This window comes from Equus asinus, chromosome 27 (genome assembly GCF_041296235.1).
Source record: "Equus asinus isolate D_3611 breed Donkey chromosome 27, EquAss-T2T_v2, whole genome shotgun sequence".
Classification (NCBI taxonomy): Eukaryota; Metazoa; Chordata; class Mammalia; order Perissodactyla; family Equidae; genus Equus; species Equus asinus.
The window spans coordinates 24,329,598-24,347,903 of record NC_091816.1 but is presented as its reverse complement, the minus strand read 5'-3'; the positions used below and the strand labels follow the sequence as shown (position 1 = coordinate 24,347,903).

Below are 18,306 nucleotides of genomic sequence, written 5' to 3'. Positions count from 1 at the left end.
ATAATTGTTTTTGTGTTTGTCCTCCTCCATTTTTCCTTTTGGGAAAAAGGACTTGTGTTCATTTCTCTCTGTAGTCTCAACATCTAGCACAGGGCACGGTGTAACTTTAATTAAAATCTACCAGCAAATAATTAGGCCCCAGTCAATGACTGGAAAGCTCTGATAAAGCTCATAAAAGGCACCATCTCTCAGACGTCACCTTCCGGATCTAGGTAAGTCTCCACTGCCACCAGCGTTACGGTCAGAGCCTCTAAATGACATCCCACTCTGCCACAGGAGACATGTTGCATACAGTTCCCTGATCACAAGATTGTTTGCCCCAAGGCCTAATCATTTGAGACATAGCACTCATTTAGGTTGATTAATGAATCAATGATTTACCCAATTCCAATAATTCCAATCCAACAATAAGATTCCCATAAGGGATGTCCCTGCCAACCATACCTGCCGTCCAGTCTCCAGGTATAGTCAAGCAGCACCCGGCCGTGCACTCGGTCTGCCCATAGCCTTCGTAAAACTGGGTCACCAAGAGATGAAACATTATTAGAGGTGGGTCAGTCACACCTTTGCTGGAAGTGCATAGGTAACTAAGTTTCTCTAATTCCTGAATAATGGCCGACTGTGGTGAAATCTCTTTTCAAATTTCCCCTTGGGAAAATTCGTTCAATATGACAACAGGCTTTATTACAGCACCCAACATCTTCGCCCCCACACCGCTGCCGTCCATTTCATCTCTACTTCCCTTCCTGCAGACAGGCAACGGAGAAGATTAACGTGGCATGATGGGCACACAACCCGCCCAGGAAAGCACTCCCTCTCTCAGCTCACGGTTCTACCTGACACGTCCCATTTGTCACTCAGTCTCAGCTACCTCCCCCATCCCCTTTAACACAGGTCTGCTTATCACTCACGACCCCTTGCCATTCCCATATCCTCACACCTGACTCTAAGGCACGTTTTGCGCCTTACCCTCGAGAAAATGACACAGTGCTGGGCACGAACACATATTCTCCTGCCTAGGGTCAATGATACATATACTTCTTTCTTTCTCCAAGCAACCTAGGAGTAACATGATCTTCCAAACAAAAATAAGACACAGAAGCACAGTAAGAACGACATTTGGAAAGAAGATTCTAGAGCCTGATAAAGTCTGAGACGAACAGCTGCCGCGAAACCCACTCACCTGACAGCCAAGGGCTGCTCTCAGAAACGTCAGCACGGTAGCAGACACGGGCGCAGCTCCTGTGACCATCAGCCTGACTCTTCCTCCCAGGCTTGACTGACAAGGCGGAGAGAGGGGAGAGGATGAGAGTCAAACAGCTGGAAGTCAGCGGGCTCCTCAAAGACACCTGCTGGGAATCCTAACCCACCAGGTCCCTCTCTTCAGGCCGCACAGAGCTCATCAACGCCCGGGAACTCCCAGGCCTTCCTAAGAGGAACACCTGACGGGACCCTCTTTCCACTTGAAACTATACCATTTGCTCTCAACAGGTATGGAAACAAGCCAACACCTTGACTTGCAGGTATTTTAAAGGAATTAGAATAAGAGTGTGGTGGATTTGTGGCCACTACCACACTTTTGGCATTTTTTTTAGACATAATATTATTCCAAATACTTTATCACTCATGCCTAAAAAAATTATCTCAAGGGTGACATACTTGTTCCAGAAAAGCGAAACAAAATGGAAAATTGGAAAGGCTATAACACACTGATTCCTTTCCTGCCCTAGATAGCTACAATGTTGTTCAAATTTGTCTTAGACACTGAGGGTCAGCTACTGGCTTTGTCCTTAATTTTTAGAAATGTGCCAGAATTAATTAAAATGTGTCATTCTCTCTCTCACTTTCATACCTGTCTTTAAAAAAGAGCCCTCACAGAAATTTTGAAACCCAAATTATTTACGTGACAAATAATAGGTGTGAGTCCGTTTGTTACCTGTATTTTGTGGAAGATTAGTTTATCCCACAGGCTGTTGTTTCTAATGATGCAACTGCGAAGTTCTGCCTCTTTCCTCTTGGAGGCAAAATCCAGCAGCCATCGCTTCAGTGTGGTGTTTGCCTGGCCAAAAATCTAATGAGTCAAGAAATAAGAAGATTCGAAATTACTAGGATGGTTAGAAGTAAAAAGTCAGAAAATAAGTGTTGGTGAAGATGTGGAGAAATCGGAACCCTCTTCCAGTGCTGGTGAGAATGTAATATGGTACAGCTTTAGAAAACAGACTGGGGCCAGCCCTGTGGCACCAGCTGTTAAGTTCACGTGCTCTGCTTCAGCAATCCAGGGTTTGCCAGTTTGGATCCCGGGCGTGGACATACACATCACTTATCAAGCCATGCTGTGGCTGGCATCCCACATATAAAGCAGAGGAAGATGGGCATGAATGTTAGCTCAGGGCCAGTCTTCCTCAGCAAAAAGAGAAGGATTGGCAGCAGATGTTAGCTCAGGGCCAATCATCCCCCCGCCAAAAATAAAAAGAAAATAGAAAACACACTGGCAGTTTCTCAATCAGTTAAACACAGAGTTATCATATGACCCAGCAATTCCACTCGCAGGTACATACCCAAGAAAAATGAAAATACATGTCCACACAGAAACTCAAATATGAATGTTCATAGCAGCATTATTCATAATAGCCAAAAAGTGGAAACAACCCAAAAGCCCATTAAAGGATGAATGGATTAATAAGATGATTAAATCCACACAGTGGAATATTATTTGGTTATTAAAAAGAATGAAGTACTGATCGAGGTTACAACATGGATGAACCCTGAGAACACGTTACATGAAAGAAGACAGTCACAAAAGACCACATATTGCAGGATTCCATGCAGAATAGGGAAATCTATAGATTCAGAACGTAGATAAGTTTTTGGCTTAGTGGCGGAGATGGGTGGCCGGGTGGAGGATGATAGCTGAAACGTAGCGACAGGGTTTTTGAGGTGACACAAATGTTCTAAAAGGGACTCTGGTGATGGTTGCAGAACTCTGCGAATGTACTAAAAACCTTTGAATTGTGCCCTTGAAATGGGTGAATTGTATGGTATATGAATTATATCTCAAGAAATCTGTTTTAAAAAGATTTTTTTGAAGAACCATTAAAACATGACAAGGTTCTCATAGATGACAGAAGCCCGGCCTTAAAATAAAGAGCATTAAAAGTGCCGTGTCCTAAGTGATTTTGGAGACTGCCCACGCCACACATGGATCTCGCCCTGGCTGTGCGGTCCACGCTGTAACTGCCCACCACAGGGGACTGGCCTCCTCTCAGTCCCCAGCTTGGCTTAGTCACTTCTCTCAATGTGGCTAAGTAAGTAATATTCCACATGTGCATGGAGCTTTCTAATTTATAAAACCATTTGCTAGAATTAAAAAAAAATTTATAAAATCATTTCATAGTTACTATTTTCATGCGATACAATTAGCATCTTTATAAGATAGACAGCAGGGAGAGGAGGTAACAGTCTGTTGTATAGATGAGAAAACAGCAGCTCGGAGAGTTTAGTGTAAAAAATCAAATGACTGGCCACCTTACCCTTGCACGGTGCCTTCCAGTTTACAAAGTGTTGCACGTGTGTTTTCTCTTATAATCCTTACTGACAGCTCTGTGAGGGAAGTGCATTCTAGTCTTACAGATGAGTAAACTGCAGTTGTGTGACACTAAGAGGACTGTCCATGGTCACACAGAAGGCACCCGGCTGAGCCCGATTCAAACTCGAGTCTCAGACTCAGGGGCCAGCCCTCTGTCCCCGGCTCTGTGCTTGGAACTTACTCGGTCAAACATCCGGTTCAGAAGTCTTGGAACCACAGGAAAGACAGTGGGTTGAAGCGCCTTGAGGTCATCCATAAGCAGCCTGATATCTCCTTGGAAAAACCCTATTTTAGCTCCGTGACACAGCATCACACACTAGAGAGGTAAGCAGAGGGACCCAACGGTTTGTCATTGTAGCAGGGGTTACACAGCATACACACAGAGACACACAAGGCACAAGGTTTCAGTTTTAGCATTTTGGACTGGTTTCCAGAAATGTTAAAGTTCCTAAATGTAGGCAGCTTTTAAAACAATGTTCTTGCAATCTCCAGTCATTGCATGACAGGAAATGGGGTATTCTCTTGATCACCAGATAGGGGAGCTAGTGAGAACCCAGGGTGTGTTGTTTTGCACAATCATAGAGGTTCTGCTAGTTTAGCTTCAAGATAAATATCTGCTGACTCAATGATATAGTATTATATAATCCAAATCTTTTCAATCTTCCAGAAACTTTAGGTCTAATTTATTCTTAAAACAAAAACTTAGCTATTTGCCTATAGTCCAAATGTATCAAAGTCTCATTTTCTTTTATTTGAATCTAACTAAAAATTTCTGAAAAGCCACTGAATATGTTGCAGTTGAGACACGAGGATATCTAACACCAGAGTGGCTTGCCATTCAGCTACAATCTACTGCATGAATTTTTTCCCGTCTGATGCAAATTGCACTGGCAAGCCATATGCACTTGACGCAGTCTGCCTATTTTAAATTTTAAAAAGAAAGAGAGATTCAAAAGATGATGCCATGGAGGTACAAATGACCTCAGGCTTGAAAGCAGAAACCACAAGAAAGATACATTGTGGTTCATTATTTAAAAATTAACATTCAAGGGGGCCCGCCAGGTAGCACAGCAGTTAAGTTCGCATGTTCCGCTTCGGCGGCCCAGGGTTCGCCAGTTTGGATCCCAGGCACAGACCTACACACCGCTCATCGAGCCATGCTGTGGCAGGCGTCCCACATATAAAGTAGAGGAAGATGGGCACGGATGTTAGCTCAAGGCCAGTCTTCCTCAGCAAAAAGAGGAGGATTGGTGGCAGATGTTAGCTCAGGGCTAATCTTCCTCAAAAAGAAAAAAAAATTAATGTTCAAGAGGTTTTTGCTTCTTCAGTGTGGCTTGCCTCCCAGGCATACTTCTACAACTACAGTTAGGAACATACAGTCCATCATTAACTCACTTGAGATCACTTTACAAACTCACAAGATCTCCTAAGGTGTGCAAGCAACAGAAGTAATAGATGGAGGATGGGATTCAATGATCCTTAATCGTTTAGAGGTAAGTAAATCCTTTAGGGAGGCAGCCGATCAAAGGGTCTGCTCTCTACCAGTCACCTCTCTGTCACTAACACCTAGCACAGTGCCTAGTGCATGGCTGGTGCTCAACAAATATTTGTTAAATGAATGAATGGTGCCCACTGTTTTTCCTATAAGGATACAATCCAAAATTGTCCAAGATGGAAAAAAGACAGTTCTTGGCTAGTTTTTAAATTAGTCACACAGTTGTGTACAGGGAGACCAGGCAAAGGTCCGCAAAAGGTCATCCTGCTTTTCCAAGGGTACTCAGAAGATTGATAACAAGATGAGTCTTAAGTCAACTTGTGCATTGTGAACAAGCACAGCAAAAAACAGAGGGTTCCCACAGCGGAAGCCTCGCGAGGCTTTATAATGATGTTCATAAAAATCCTACTTTTACAGTTACTCTTTCTGGAACTATATTCATACTCATATCCTTCAAAAGTTTGAGCTTCTAATTTTAAAACGAATGATTCAAGTTCAAGGATCCGGACGCAGAAAAAAAATTTATACTCTTTTAAAAATTTAGCATCCATTCCTAAAATAGGGCTGAGCAAAGAATTATCTATGGGGACGACAGTCTACACAGCAAACTTACCAGCATGAGCTGCTCATACATGTGTGCAAGTGGTAAAAACGAAATGTGTGTGTCATTGGCAGTCAAGGCAAGTACTTTCTGTAAAACACAACATCTTAGCAGAATGCAAACAAGCAAGAAAAATAAAACTCAATGCCTACCTCCACAACTCTCTCAAACATATGGGCAAGAGGCAAGAAAGATATCAAAGTATCATCTGGGCAAGGCCTGAACGCAGTCTGTAAGCAAAGACACCGGCAGGGCAGAAAAGCAGTAAGACTTTCAGTAATTTTCCATTGTATTTCAGAGCACGTAATACCTCAACACAAAGGAGAAACTGCTTTTGCTTATGACCTGCAATTATTTCTCACCACGGAATGAAATGAGAAGCCATACTTTAATAATTCAAATAGAGTGCAAGTCATTTCGAATGACAAAATAAATCCATTCGGGACTTCAGTCAAAATAATAAAACTTTGCCCAAATTAGGATGTTAAGGGATCACGTGCTCTCATCGTTTAGTGCTTCAAAGTTATAGTACCCCACTCCCCAGCAAGCTCTATTTCATCTTAAAGTAAGAAATGTAAGACCCATTCCAACATAAGATAGCATACTATGTTATAAAAGGAAAGTTAGAGAAAAGACGAGAGAAACTGGATTTCCAAGCTCCTTCTATTTATAGTATAAATACATCTTGAGTATTTTAGTTTGATCAACATCTTTACCTTAAAGCTCTACTTTACCCCATGAAAAATACCCCAATTTGTTTAACACAAGCTGTAATCTGGCACCAGGGGATTTGCTCTCTGATAAAATGCTGATCAGGATAGGTGTGCATCTAGACTAAGTCTGGACATCTGGTTTCCATTTCATGGCTACATATGGGCTTACGGAGGGCCAGGCACAGTGAGGGTTTGCCTAGAATGCTCATGTTATTAACTTGAAGAACTCTGGCCCCAACCAGGGCTGCTGACAGCAGCTGCTGCCACACCAACACAGAAATGAAGGTGCCGTCAAGCTGCCTAGGGGGGCCGTGCACCCACTTCTGAGCCATGCCCTTCCCTTCCCCAAAGCTGGACCATCCTTCCTAACACTGTGACAACAAGTGAAAGCATCTGTCCTGAGCAAACACAGATGCCCCGGCAGCACATGAGGTGGCCTGATCATGCCATTATCTCAGATGAATCTTATTCAAGCATGACCTGCATCCCAACCAGTACTTCTCAGTAGGAAACTGTTACGCAACGAGAAATCAGACTCAAGAAGAGCCATACTGTTCAATTTTCTGATTTAGTACTAAAAATAATGTGCAGTAGCATGATTAAAAGTTTTACAAAGTTGCAAACGTCCCTGATAATTAATTTTCAACAAAGTTTTGTCTCGTTTGCCTCGATGAGCCGCTAACGCATTTTAAGTTTTCTGTGAAGGCCAATCAGGAAATTAAGATTTTGCTTTGGTACTAAATGTTGAATTCTGTTTAGAAAGCATATACCAAATAGGTCTTTGGGACTAAGAAAGGGTGAATACAAGTAAAAGTGAGATGGAGCTTCTGCAGCCACCAAAGATGCCCAGTTCCAAAAACCACTAAGCACAGGCTCCTGTTACAAAAATTAAGGCTTGGAGAACTCCTCCAGAGACTGCAAAAGCAAATTGCGTAAAAACATGCAAAGGGTATGAGGGAAAGGCATTCTATTATTCAATAAGTACCTTTTTAAAGGGCAAGTTTGAAAAACACCCTTGGTATATGGACTGAATTAAGGCCCTCTCACTCGAAATTCATATGTTGAAGCCGGAACCCATTGTGACTCTATTTGAAGATAGGGCCTTTGGGGAGGTAATCAAAATTAAATGATGTCATAGGGGTGGGGCCCTGATCCTATAGGGCTGGTGTCCCTGTAAGAAGAGGAGGAGACACCAGAAACCTCTCTCTCATTCTCCATGTGCATACAGAGGGAAGGTCATGAGAGGCCTGGTGAGAAGGCAGCTGTCTACAAGCCAGGAAGAGAGCCCTCACCAGAAAGCAAATTTGCCAGCCCCTTCATCATGGACTTCTAGCCTCCAGAACTGTGAGAAAATAAACGTCTTTTGCTTACGCCTCTCAGTCTGTGCTATTTTGTTACGGTGGCCTGAGCAGACCAGGACACTTGGATAGCAAACTTTAAGATTACAGGAGATCAACAGAAGTTCAAGGTTTTAATCCTCATAAAATGGAAGTCAAATCAACCATAACGAATAACAACAATTCAAAAACCTTCAGCAACATTTAACATTTTGTTGTTAACTTAAAGAAATTATTTTCCCCACACTGGAACAGTACATAAAAGCACAAGAGAGTCATTTCTCCTCTGTTCTTTTCTGGAAAGATCTATAGGGCAGAATTCAAATAAAGTTTTACTATCTAAAAGTTATAGTAAATTCTATCTGTCAATTCACCTTAATGGTCACAGGCAAGAGCAATTAGGTCCACAATGGAAACCATTCAAGAGAAGGTGATCTTAGGCCACAGAAAAGTTCAGACCTTATCTATATTTCAGAGTGTTTCAAATACAGCACGGACATAACACAGTGTTGCTGCCTTTAGTGCTTTCTTTCTTGAGGCCTAATGCCAATCAATGAATATGAAGAAAATGACGATATGCCCAAAGTTTACCTCTGTCATTTTCACAAAAGCTGAACAGTCGCTCACTATATTTTGATGAGTAATCATTGCTCCTTTGGGGTTGCCTGAGGAACACACATGAGCAGAACAAAGTTAGAGGACAGCAGCTCCATCCAAGAATAAGAGAAATTAAGGAAACCCAGAAACCCTGTATAATTAAAGCCTCAACTGCCTCGAGTGTTAGGTACACACACAAAAGCCAAAAGTTGACTACAGTAAATTCTGAGCAACCTACAATCCTTTAAATGAAACGAATTATCTTAATCTGTATTAACATGGGCAAGTTTTAGAGTGTGTGGCAATAAGAGAAGGAAAGCCAGGAATTTTATTTCAGGAAACCACTGATACAGTTTGCCCCGGGAAGATGGGTGAATCAACTGTCACCCTGAATAAATGTTTGAGGAAATACATGCCACTCGCAGATTCGGAGAACGTCTTGCAGAGCGACAAGAGGACAGCCCCTGAACCACTCCTGTCTCTTCTGCCTTCTGTCCCTCCATAGTTCAAGTAAGTCATCACACAAAGACACTACTTAGAAGCAATTTCCATTTCAAAACTTACCTGTGGTTCCACTCGTGAAACAGATTACGGCAAGATCTTCAGGGGCTGGAGGCTACAGCACATAAAAAAGGAAAAGAAAAATCTGGTATAAATCAGAATAGAAAACAAAACTACAAGCCATAAGACATCACCCAAGATATCTACTTGCTTCTGAAATGGCTGGATATTGGAAACTAGCCAGAGGGCTCTGGCCGGGTCTGACACAGCGTGCTTACCTTGGGCTTCTGTCTGTTCGCTCTTCCCAAGTCCTTAATTAGAAGAGGAAAAAAATCTCAAATGAGAACATTTTCTAAATGTAAAGAGTAAGGTCACGTTAAGTCACTTCAAGCTGACTTTACTGTGGAATTCACTCACAGCTCAAAGACAGCATAAATTTAAAATTAAATAAACTACGGCAATTTTAATGAACCTGAACCGAAATATTTATCCATTGTTCTAAGAAGCCACTTTCCAGTTGTCTTCTCTCATATAAAATTATATAAATGGTAATAGAATTGGCCTTTGAAATAAGATTTATTCAAAAGACAGGAATCAACGTCTTTTACGTTATACTTCTCGTCCTCACTCCCACTTGCTATTCTGGCCTTGAACAAAGCCTAACTCTTAACCACAGTCAGAGACCTGCAGATGCTCTGCATCCTCCAAAAAGAGAGTTCAGCACGGCCCGGGATCACTCAGTCCTGCATAACTGACATCTTCAATCTAAAGAGAAAAATCAATGTCTGCCAAATTGAAATGCTAGCGATTTTGGAGAGGCTCCAACATGTGTACTCCCCAAATGGAGCAGAGAAAGGGTTTGAGAACCTCCAATATAAAACAGGCCAGGACAGAGGATCTAAGGCCACTCTTGAATTGACACAAAGGTTAAGAACGACAGATTCACTTCTGAGGTGCTGCATTTCCCAAAGGCTGGCTCCCAGTTACCACCAAGGATTCATTTTGATATTGTTCACTTTACTGCATGAAGGCAGTCTCAGTGGCCACTTTAATATCTCTTTTTTTTTTTGGTGAGGAAGATTGGCCTTGAGCTAACATCTGTTGCCAATCTTCCTCTTTTTGCTTGAGGAAGACTGTCCCAGAGCTAACATGGGTGCCCATCTTCCTCTATTTTGTGCGTGGGATGCTGCCATAGCATGGCTTGATAAGCAGTGTGTAGGTGAGCACCTGGGATCCAAACCCGCGAACCCCAGGCCACCAAAGCAGACCGCATGTACATAACCACTACGCCACCGGGCAGGCCCCTCTATTAATTTTTTTAATAAACTATTTCTATTCTTTTCCTATTAAAATGGAACAGCTTGAGTGAGCACATGCAGTGAGTAGGCCTACAATTAAACAGAAATTAGATGGGTGTGGTCACAGCTCAGTGAGTTTCTGCCCAGCATAAAGTTTTAAACAGTTTTGGGGCCGGCTCCGTGGCCAAGAGGTTAAGTTCGTGCACTCTGCTGCAGTGGCCCAGGGTTTGGATCCTGGGCGTGGACACGGCACTGCTCATCAGGCCACGTTGAGGAAGCATCCCATATCCCACAACTAGAAGGACCTGCAACTAAGATATACAACTGTGTACAGGGGGGGTTTGGGGAAATAAAGCAGAAAAAAAAAAAAAAAGATTGGCATCAGTTGTTAGCCCAGGTGCCAATCTTTTAAAAAAAATAAATAAAATAAAAAAAATAAAGTTTTTTATCTTAATCACATTTTAAATTTTATATACATATATATATATAAAACAGACCACTGATTAAAAACAGGTACACTGACATCACATTAAAGTTAGCCAAGAGCTAAAGCAATAATAATTCTATCTTTTTCTTTTTTTCAAAATAATCTTTATCAGGTCCAAATTTCCGCTTATCTTTTCAAAATTCTTACGTAACTTCTTGGGATCTCTAATTCTTCAAAAATTGAGGTTGCATAAAATAAAGCAATAGTGTATGCAATTTGGCTTTTAATTTATTGAGAACAAACATGATCCAAACGAGTGCACTATTTGCCGAGAAAGTTTTACAGCCTGAAACCTGAAATCATCGTCTGGAAAACAGCACAGGAAGCATAAAAATAAACAAGTTGTCATCTTTAGGCTCCAAATGCCAACAAAAGAAGAACTATAAACAGAAGAAAAACTGAATTCTAGTTAATTATTATCATGATGAAGTATTTAGGGGTGATAAAATTTACAAACTACTGAAAATGCATTAAAAAGAGATAGATTGATGATGGATTAATATGTGATAAAGTAAATATATTAAAATGTTAATTATAGACTCGGTGGGTATATCACGGTCTACTGTGAAATTCTTTCAACTTGTTTGCATGTTTGAAAATTTTCATAATAAATATTGAAAAAAGTGCAAAAATTCCAAATGCCAATGTTCCTAATGTTCCTCCTAGAAAAATACACATTAATCAAAACTTGATCACATGATCAACCATAAGGCTAATTTAAAATCCATTTCTTGGGGCTGGCCTAGTGGCATAGTAGTTAAGTTCACACATTCTGCTTTGAAAGCCTGGGGTTCGTGGGTTCAGATCCCAGGTGCAGACCTACACACCACTCATCAAGCCACACTGTGGCGGCATCCCACATACAAAATAGAAGAAGACTGGCACAGATGTTAGCTCAGGGCCACTCTTCCTCACCAAAAAAACATAAAATAAAATAAAATTAAATTAAATTAATTTCTTCAAAACTTAATCTTTTGCTCATAAGATTTTTTAAACCAAACATGAAACATATTAAACAGGTAAGTATAAAACAATGTCTTCTATAAATAAAGATTTTAATATAAACTTTATATTACAATCTTCAGTCACTCTACTCATCTAAATTTTTTAATCTTAAAATTACTTTTTTTTATCATATAGCAGTCAAAAAAGACCAAAAACTTCCTCTGTGTGTGTCTGTGTGACGGGCAGGTAAGGAGAAGGAAGAAAAATGGAGGAAAAAGAGATTACATTATCGTGAAAGGGAATTACAAGCAAAAAAAACAAATGTGGGGAAAGGTTAGGTTTTAAAAAGCTAGATAAAAACCCAATTTAATGCAACAGCACACCCATTAGCTTTTACGGACTCATGTTCTATGCTGCCACGTGTGTGCGTGTGTGTGCATGCACATGTGTGCATATAAGGCAGAGGCTCTATAAGGACAAATGACAGTTTCCTTATGAGTACTAAGTTCCCCAGGAAAAGTTTTATAGATCCTTACTTGTAGCCTCAAATTCTTTGCAGAAGGAGAACTATAAATAAATCTTAAAAGTTTATTTATAACAGTTCCAGGAAAATACTTAGAACATTTTCAGAAAGAGAATGACTTACTCTATTTAGCTTATTACTTCCTATTACTATGATGTGTACACAAAAAGAGGCTCCTCTTGCCAGCTTCTTTGGATGGAAATCTTTTTTTTTAAGGTTGGTCCTGAGCTAACATCTGTTGCCAATCTTTTTTCTTTTTTTTTCTTCTTCTTCACTCCAAAGCCCCCCAGTACATGGTTGTATATTCTGGTTGTAAGTCCTAGTTCTGCTATGGGGGATGCAGCCCCAGCATGGCTTGATGAGCTGTGCTAGGTCCACACCCAGGATCGGAACCGGAGAGACCCTAGGCCTCCGAAGCAGAGTATGCCAAATTAACCTCTCGGCCAAGGGGCTGGCCCCTGGATGGAATTCTAATCAATGTCCAACTGAGGGACTCAGCTTTTTACATGATCCAATGTCACACGACCCATTTAAATACGGACCACACTCATCTTCCTAGAACAGTTACCTTCAAAGTTGTGATTAATGTGAATCTTAAGAGATTTAATATGCAAATAAACCAAATCAAACATCTATGCTGGAAATTTACCAGGACTCTACAAAAGCAACCTGGGAAAAAGAATAATGAGGCTGATTTCTCTATCTGGCTCCATTTTAGAGACAAATCACTAAGCAGAAGCCATCAAAGCCTAAAGATGACATACAAACTTCAATCTCCACCCGAATCTGAAATTCACATTGCTGGCATTTATTGGCATGGCTTGTCAGTACTCTAGAATAAATACGTGCGTGCTGCCACTCACGCTGTGAGAGTTCTTCCCATAAGAGGTGATGGATTGACAGTGGGCATACTTCTTTCCAGTCATGAGACAGGAATTTCTGCTCTGCACCTTTTACAGGTTGCTGAGACTGCGGGCCAGAGTTGGGATTCACGGTTGCTCTAGATACCACATTTGAGCCAAAACGACCTCAGGGAAACCCTCCAAAGAAGTGGGCAGGGTAGAATGACTCACCTCCATTGCCTTGAAGCTGAGGATCTCCACCCCACACTTCTTGCCTCGTTCCAACAGATCAACGTCAAAGGAGTCCATGAGAACTATGATTTTAAGGCCTGGTGTTAACTTATTTTCGACACCTTCTAATAAGAGGTTGGCCTTGTCTGGCTTGTCAACAAAAACCAGAGAGAGTTCAACTGGAAATAAAGAGACACAATGAGGAAGAAGCTCCAGGATTTTAAAAGCTTGAGTGTATAAGATCCAACACCAGGTTATTTTAAGGACTACATTCTTTGAATGGAAAGGTGCATTTAAATATAAAATCCCTATCAAATCAAACAGAAGCAAGTGGAAAGTCACTGGATCTAACCAATAACTAGGCCAACAGCCACCCAAAGGCTGTAGACGTACCTTTGTTGACTATGTAGGTGATTGCTTCGGTTCCCAGGGTATCATAGAGGGGGACAACCACCAATGAATATGCAAAGCATCCTTGTTCAATGATGACCCACTAAACAAAGAGAAAAGTCAGGGGGAGAGAACGAGGTGTCATCATAGAACCACTCCAAGGAGAGTGATACTCTAGATTCAAAGTGGAAACACTGGATGCAGCAAAATTAACACGTGTGTATCTACTGATATGTGCCTGGCACCATGAGGGACTCCCATGAGGGGAACGCTTGTGCCGTTCTCAAATGGAAAGTGCAATTTGCCTGAAGAATTGAGGCAAATATGTGAAAAGAGAATTAACAATACAAGAGAGTGACTGACTCAGAGATGACCGAGCCCACAACGGACCACCTTCGTCGGGGAGGAAACTGAGCTTGCCCTTTGCAGGAGCAGCAGATTTTGGACAGATGGAAGAGAAAGACAAGGAGACGCCAATAGCAGGGACTATCCAATTGAAAGCAGGAAGGGGGTCAGGGAGCCATGTGGCTGACGTGGATGTTCCAGCAGGGAATGGCAAGGCTGGAGAGGTGGGCCGGAGCAAGCCCCTGGCTAGAGGAGCCTAGCTCTATTCTGCAGGCAATGCACAGCCACTGAGGACTTCTCGGTGTGTGGTCTGAGGAAGCTCGACCTGGTGGCAGTGTGCAATACTGCCCGGGAGTAGGAGAAGGAGAGACACACTTGCCTAACAGGAAAATTGTTCTGGGAAAATCTCCCCAGAAAAATGATAAAGGAAAGAAGTGATAGTGTAACTGGGTTAGAGGTCATCTTGTTCCTAAACTCATCAGCCACATAGTGACTCCTTTGCCTACAGGGCAAATGGGGCTGGCCTCAGCAGCGCCCATCACCTCCAGCTGCAGCTGGCAAGCCTTGTGCAGAACTCCTCCAGACACAGATAAAGGCACAGCTGCCATGGGAAGGGAGCACAGTCCACCCACATTCACTTCACCTGGAACCATCCTCCTTTTTTTTTTTTCCTGGAACCAATTTCAAACTAGAATGCAGAGGTCAGGTCCAAGCTCCTTATTAGGGTACATGGGGCACATGTGGTCTCTCTTCCCTGCCCCTCGTCCTGCCACTCCAAGCTCTACCACAGTAAAATGCTTCATTCCCCAACACAAACATGTTGCCAGATGCAAACATGAGGTTGTTCCTGACATTCCCTTGGCTTCCCCACCCTCATGTCCTTCAAGACTCCACTCAGATGCCACCTCCAGGAAGTCCTCCTTGACTGAGATCCCACAATCCTTCTGCCCTGTCTCCACACCTACCCCGTTACAGAGAATGTATCAGCTTATGGGCCTGTCTTCTCTAACGTGGTACCTCCCAAAGGAGATTCAAGTCACTGTCGTGCTTTGGTGTCTCATGGTGCCTGGCATACCGTAGGCACTCAATAAACATTTACTGAACTAATTGATAAATATAGGAGGGTGCCTACTCCGTGAAGTAAGGAATATGCATCCTAGTTAAAGATTCCTTATAAAAATCCTGCTAAAACAACACATTCAAACACATTTTGAATGTGTTCATTTGAGTGGGTTTCACTTAAAATGAAAGAAACTCAATTTCATGAACCTAGTCATGGTCCACCTGTGGAAAATGCTGTTTTTCCCTTAACAGTCCATAAAACGCTAAGAAACCATGCTAATTTGTAAAACAGTCAGTAGCACAGGGATCAAACCAATATGACTCTTGGACACCAGTAGATCTAAGAACCAGTTCTTCAAGCCTGGTGCTTGAAATTTCCCAAGCCAGCTACGCCATCAGTTTGTTCACTAACATTGTAAGCAATACTCCAAAAGAGCTTCTCATGTAAATTCACTTTAATTCAATGGTTTATAGAAGCCACATGCATGAGCCTAGACAGCCAAGCAGCAGACTGCGTGTCTAAAATAAGGCTGGCTCTCAGTGAGGCACTTTCCTTGTCGCCCATGGTATTTTAAACTTGGTAACCCGAGCAGAGGAAAAGCTCAAACTTTTCAGAAAGAAAAGATAAGAGTTTGCTACCGACAGCAATGCATCCAAGTTTCTCTATAATTGATTAATGCTATGTTTCTAATCACAGAAGTAGTCCTTAAAGCGAGAAGACTTCTTCATTAGTCATTTGTTCTAATAACTCCTTTGTTAGTTTTTGGCTGGGGACCTGATCTTAAAAAAACAAAAACCAATAATCAGAAAAAAAAAGTGATTTTTTTTTTTTTTTCTACCTAAAGGCTAAGGAGGCTCTGGTTTGGGGTTTCACATGTGTCACTTTCTAAGGTGTAACACAAAGTCATATTCTCAGTAGATATCAGATCACAGATCTGGTCTCCAGCAGCAGGAGGGGTGAACTCTGACCAGCTCTTAGAGCTGAGAACTCTCAAAACCACGTACGGTCGGGGCCCAGTGGTTAGTACCTCCGGTCTGTTCTGGGCAAAGATGCCAACGAACGTCTCTGGGCCAGCCTTGAAGCCCTTCTGGATCAGCGCCGACCCCACAGACTCTGACATTTCGGCAACCTGCAATGGGGAAGAAAGAACCAGGAAGAGCATCAGGCCCAAGTCAAGGAACAAAGCTTGCTGGGCGACGGCCGAGTCCAGCATCTCAGCCAGCAGGCAGCACCGCACAGAGAAGGAGAGCGGGAGCAAACAGGTGCTCCTGGAGTGCCACGTTTTCGTAAAATACAAGGATTTCCTCATCAGAATTCACTTTTAAGAGAACTGATCAATACGGTCCTTCGGAAATGCAAGTGAATCTCATCTCAAAAGTGGCGGGTCATAGATGATTGTATGTCAGGGTTTCCCACACATTCCTATTTTATACTTTAGTTTTATAAAATCTTACAAAATTATAAAAGCAATACAAGGACATAGTGGGTTTTTTTTTTTTTTTTTGTATTTATAAAGAGTAGCAGAGCAGCCAAAACTTGTCATTTGGTATAAACACAGAAATAGCAAGTTTGGGGAGACGTTTAAAAAAATAAGCACCAGCTCTTATCATTAGGCTCTACAATTCGAATCTTACTCTTAGGAAATAATTCAACCTTAGAAGGAGGTTTTAAAAAACTTAACGTACAAAGGTATATATTTCAAAATTATCTAAAATCACAAAATGCTAGGGGAAAAAAGACCAACGACTTGGGGGGGGGGTTCAATATACAGTGGTAAATCTCTGAGAAATGCTATATAGCTAGTAAACATTACAATTATGAAAACCCTATCAAACTTAGAATATCTGTGACAATTTTAAGTAAAATAAATAAGGACAAAAATGCGTACCATTATTACAACTAAGCAAAAGTAGGTAGATTCAGAAAAATTAGGCAGGACTATAAACCTGTCCCCATTCTCTCCCCATTCCTACCTCAAATTAACTAAAAAAAATTTTTTTGAATCTTAAAATTTGGCATTCTTTTCTTCATTTTCAGTTGGTGGATCCTCAAGAGCACTTTTAATTCACACCCACGCCCTCAGGAAATGAAGCCACACCTATTCCTGCTCCAGAACCCTGTTGGTTGTGGCACATAGTGCCATCCCTTGCTGTGCCCATGGGAAGGAGAGCTGACACTGGTGAGGCAAGAGCAAGAAAAACATGAATATGCTGATTACTTTCATACCCCCTGTACTGTTTCACAATTCTTGCTTGCATTTAAGGGATGAGAACCTGGGAAATGCCTGCAGCGCTCACTAGGATAATAGATACGTATTTATCTCTAGAAAGAAGATCTCTATCTTTCTTCAAAACACCTCAAAGGGGTTGCTAGCCCCCAAAGGTCAGAAGCATTGAGCCAGTGGAAAAAAAAAAAGATTTAAATGTACAAGTCCACGGTGGGCTCCAGTCAAGTCCAGTTTTGTATCTTCACCAGCCTCTGACTAAAATGTACAATATACAGATTAACACCCTCAGAAAACCCAAGGATTTTCAATCTGCCTTGAAAACTCCAATCTGCAAGGGCTGCATCTTCTCTCTTCCGGTGAACATACAACAGAATAACAGAGGAATATATTACTGTGAGAAGTACCATCGTGCAATCTTAAATGGCCAACACACATCAAGAGTTTGTGCCCCACTTGTGACAATGAGAGATCTTGAGAACGACTATTTGGATGGGACACTAGTGTTTGGCTCTGGTAAGGCAAAATAAAAACAGTGAAAATCTCTCTGGTCACCTGGGTTACAGCCCTTCGCTCCTTCTACAATACAAGCAAGGTATGCTAAGCTCTGAGAAAGAGAGAGAGAGACGCCCAAGCAAAGCTTTCTGCACGTCATTGATCTTCAGATGAGGGAAGGGAAGAAAACATCGGTTTCAAGCTAGGGAGTACCAGTGAGCATTGTTCCCAAGCTGGCTCCGTGGCTCCTCACGACAACTTCCCCCACATACACACCCAGAACACACCAACTGCTGAGAGCACCCTTCACACGAAACACAGGAGGAGGAAGTTCCTGTGTATTCATGAACACCACCAGGACTACCTGTCCCAGGGCAGGAGCTGTTTCCTGGACAGCTGCGCTGGGAACAGAAGGCAGCCAAGCTGACAATTCCAGCTGCTCCTGAATGTCCTGGGTACTACTGAGACTGAGGAGAGCAGGGGCACCCAGCTTTGTTGTAATCATCATAAAAATAAAAAGCAATGTCTGCCTGCTCTGCTATCTGCCATTCCCAAATTACTATTTCAACTGTTGTAGCCGTGGACCAATTGGGACTGCAGAGTGACCAGAGAAGAAACACCCACACCCCAGCT

The 18,306-nt window shown here is 42.0% G+C and overlaps 1 protein-coding gene across 12 annotated transcripts in view; it reads right to left on the bottom strand.

Annotated features, from left to right (window-relative positions):
• ACSL1 (acyl-CoA synthetase long chain family member 1) overlaps positions 1-18,306 on the bottom strand; it is a 64,857-nt gene that overhangs the window by 7,717 nt on the left and 38,834 nt on the right. For 5 of the 12 annotated variants that reach the window (XM_044760477.2, XM_044760476.2, XM_070500009.1 and 2 more), the window contains 11 exons: positions 15,982-16,083; positions 13,550-13,649; positions 13,157-13,335; positions 9,109-9,141; positions 8,894-8,945; positions 8,324-8,397; positions 5,835-5,912; positions 3,768-3,902; positions 1,937-2,071; positions 1,184-1,279; positions 445-517 (listed from right to left, as the gene is read on the bottom strand). In XM_044760477.2, the coding sequence (XP_044616412.1) occupies positions 445-517; positions 1,184-1,279; positions 1,937-2,071; positions 3,768-3,902; positions 5,835-5,912; positions 8,324-8,397; positions 8,894-8,945; positions 9,109-9,141; positions 13,157-13,335; positions 13,550-13,649; positions 15,982-16,083 (1,057 nt within the window). Of the gene's footprint in view, positions 1-444; positions 518-1,183; positions 1,280-1,936; positions 2,072-3,767; positions 3,903-5,694; positions 5,773-5,834; positions 5,913-8,323; positions 8,398-8,893; positions 8,946-9,108; positions 9,142-13,156; positions 13,336-13,549; positions 13,650-15,981; positions 16,084-18,306 lie in introns of all 12 variants that reach the window. The other 7 variants (XM_014839506.3, XM_070500011.1, XM_070500012.1 and 4 more) reach the window with 2 other exon arrangements.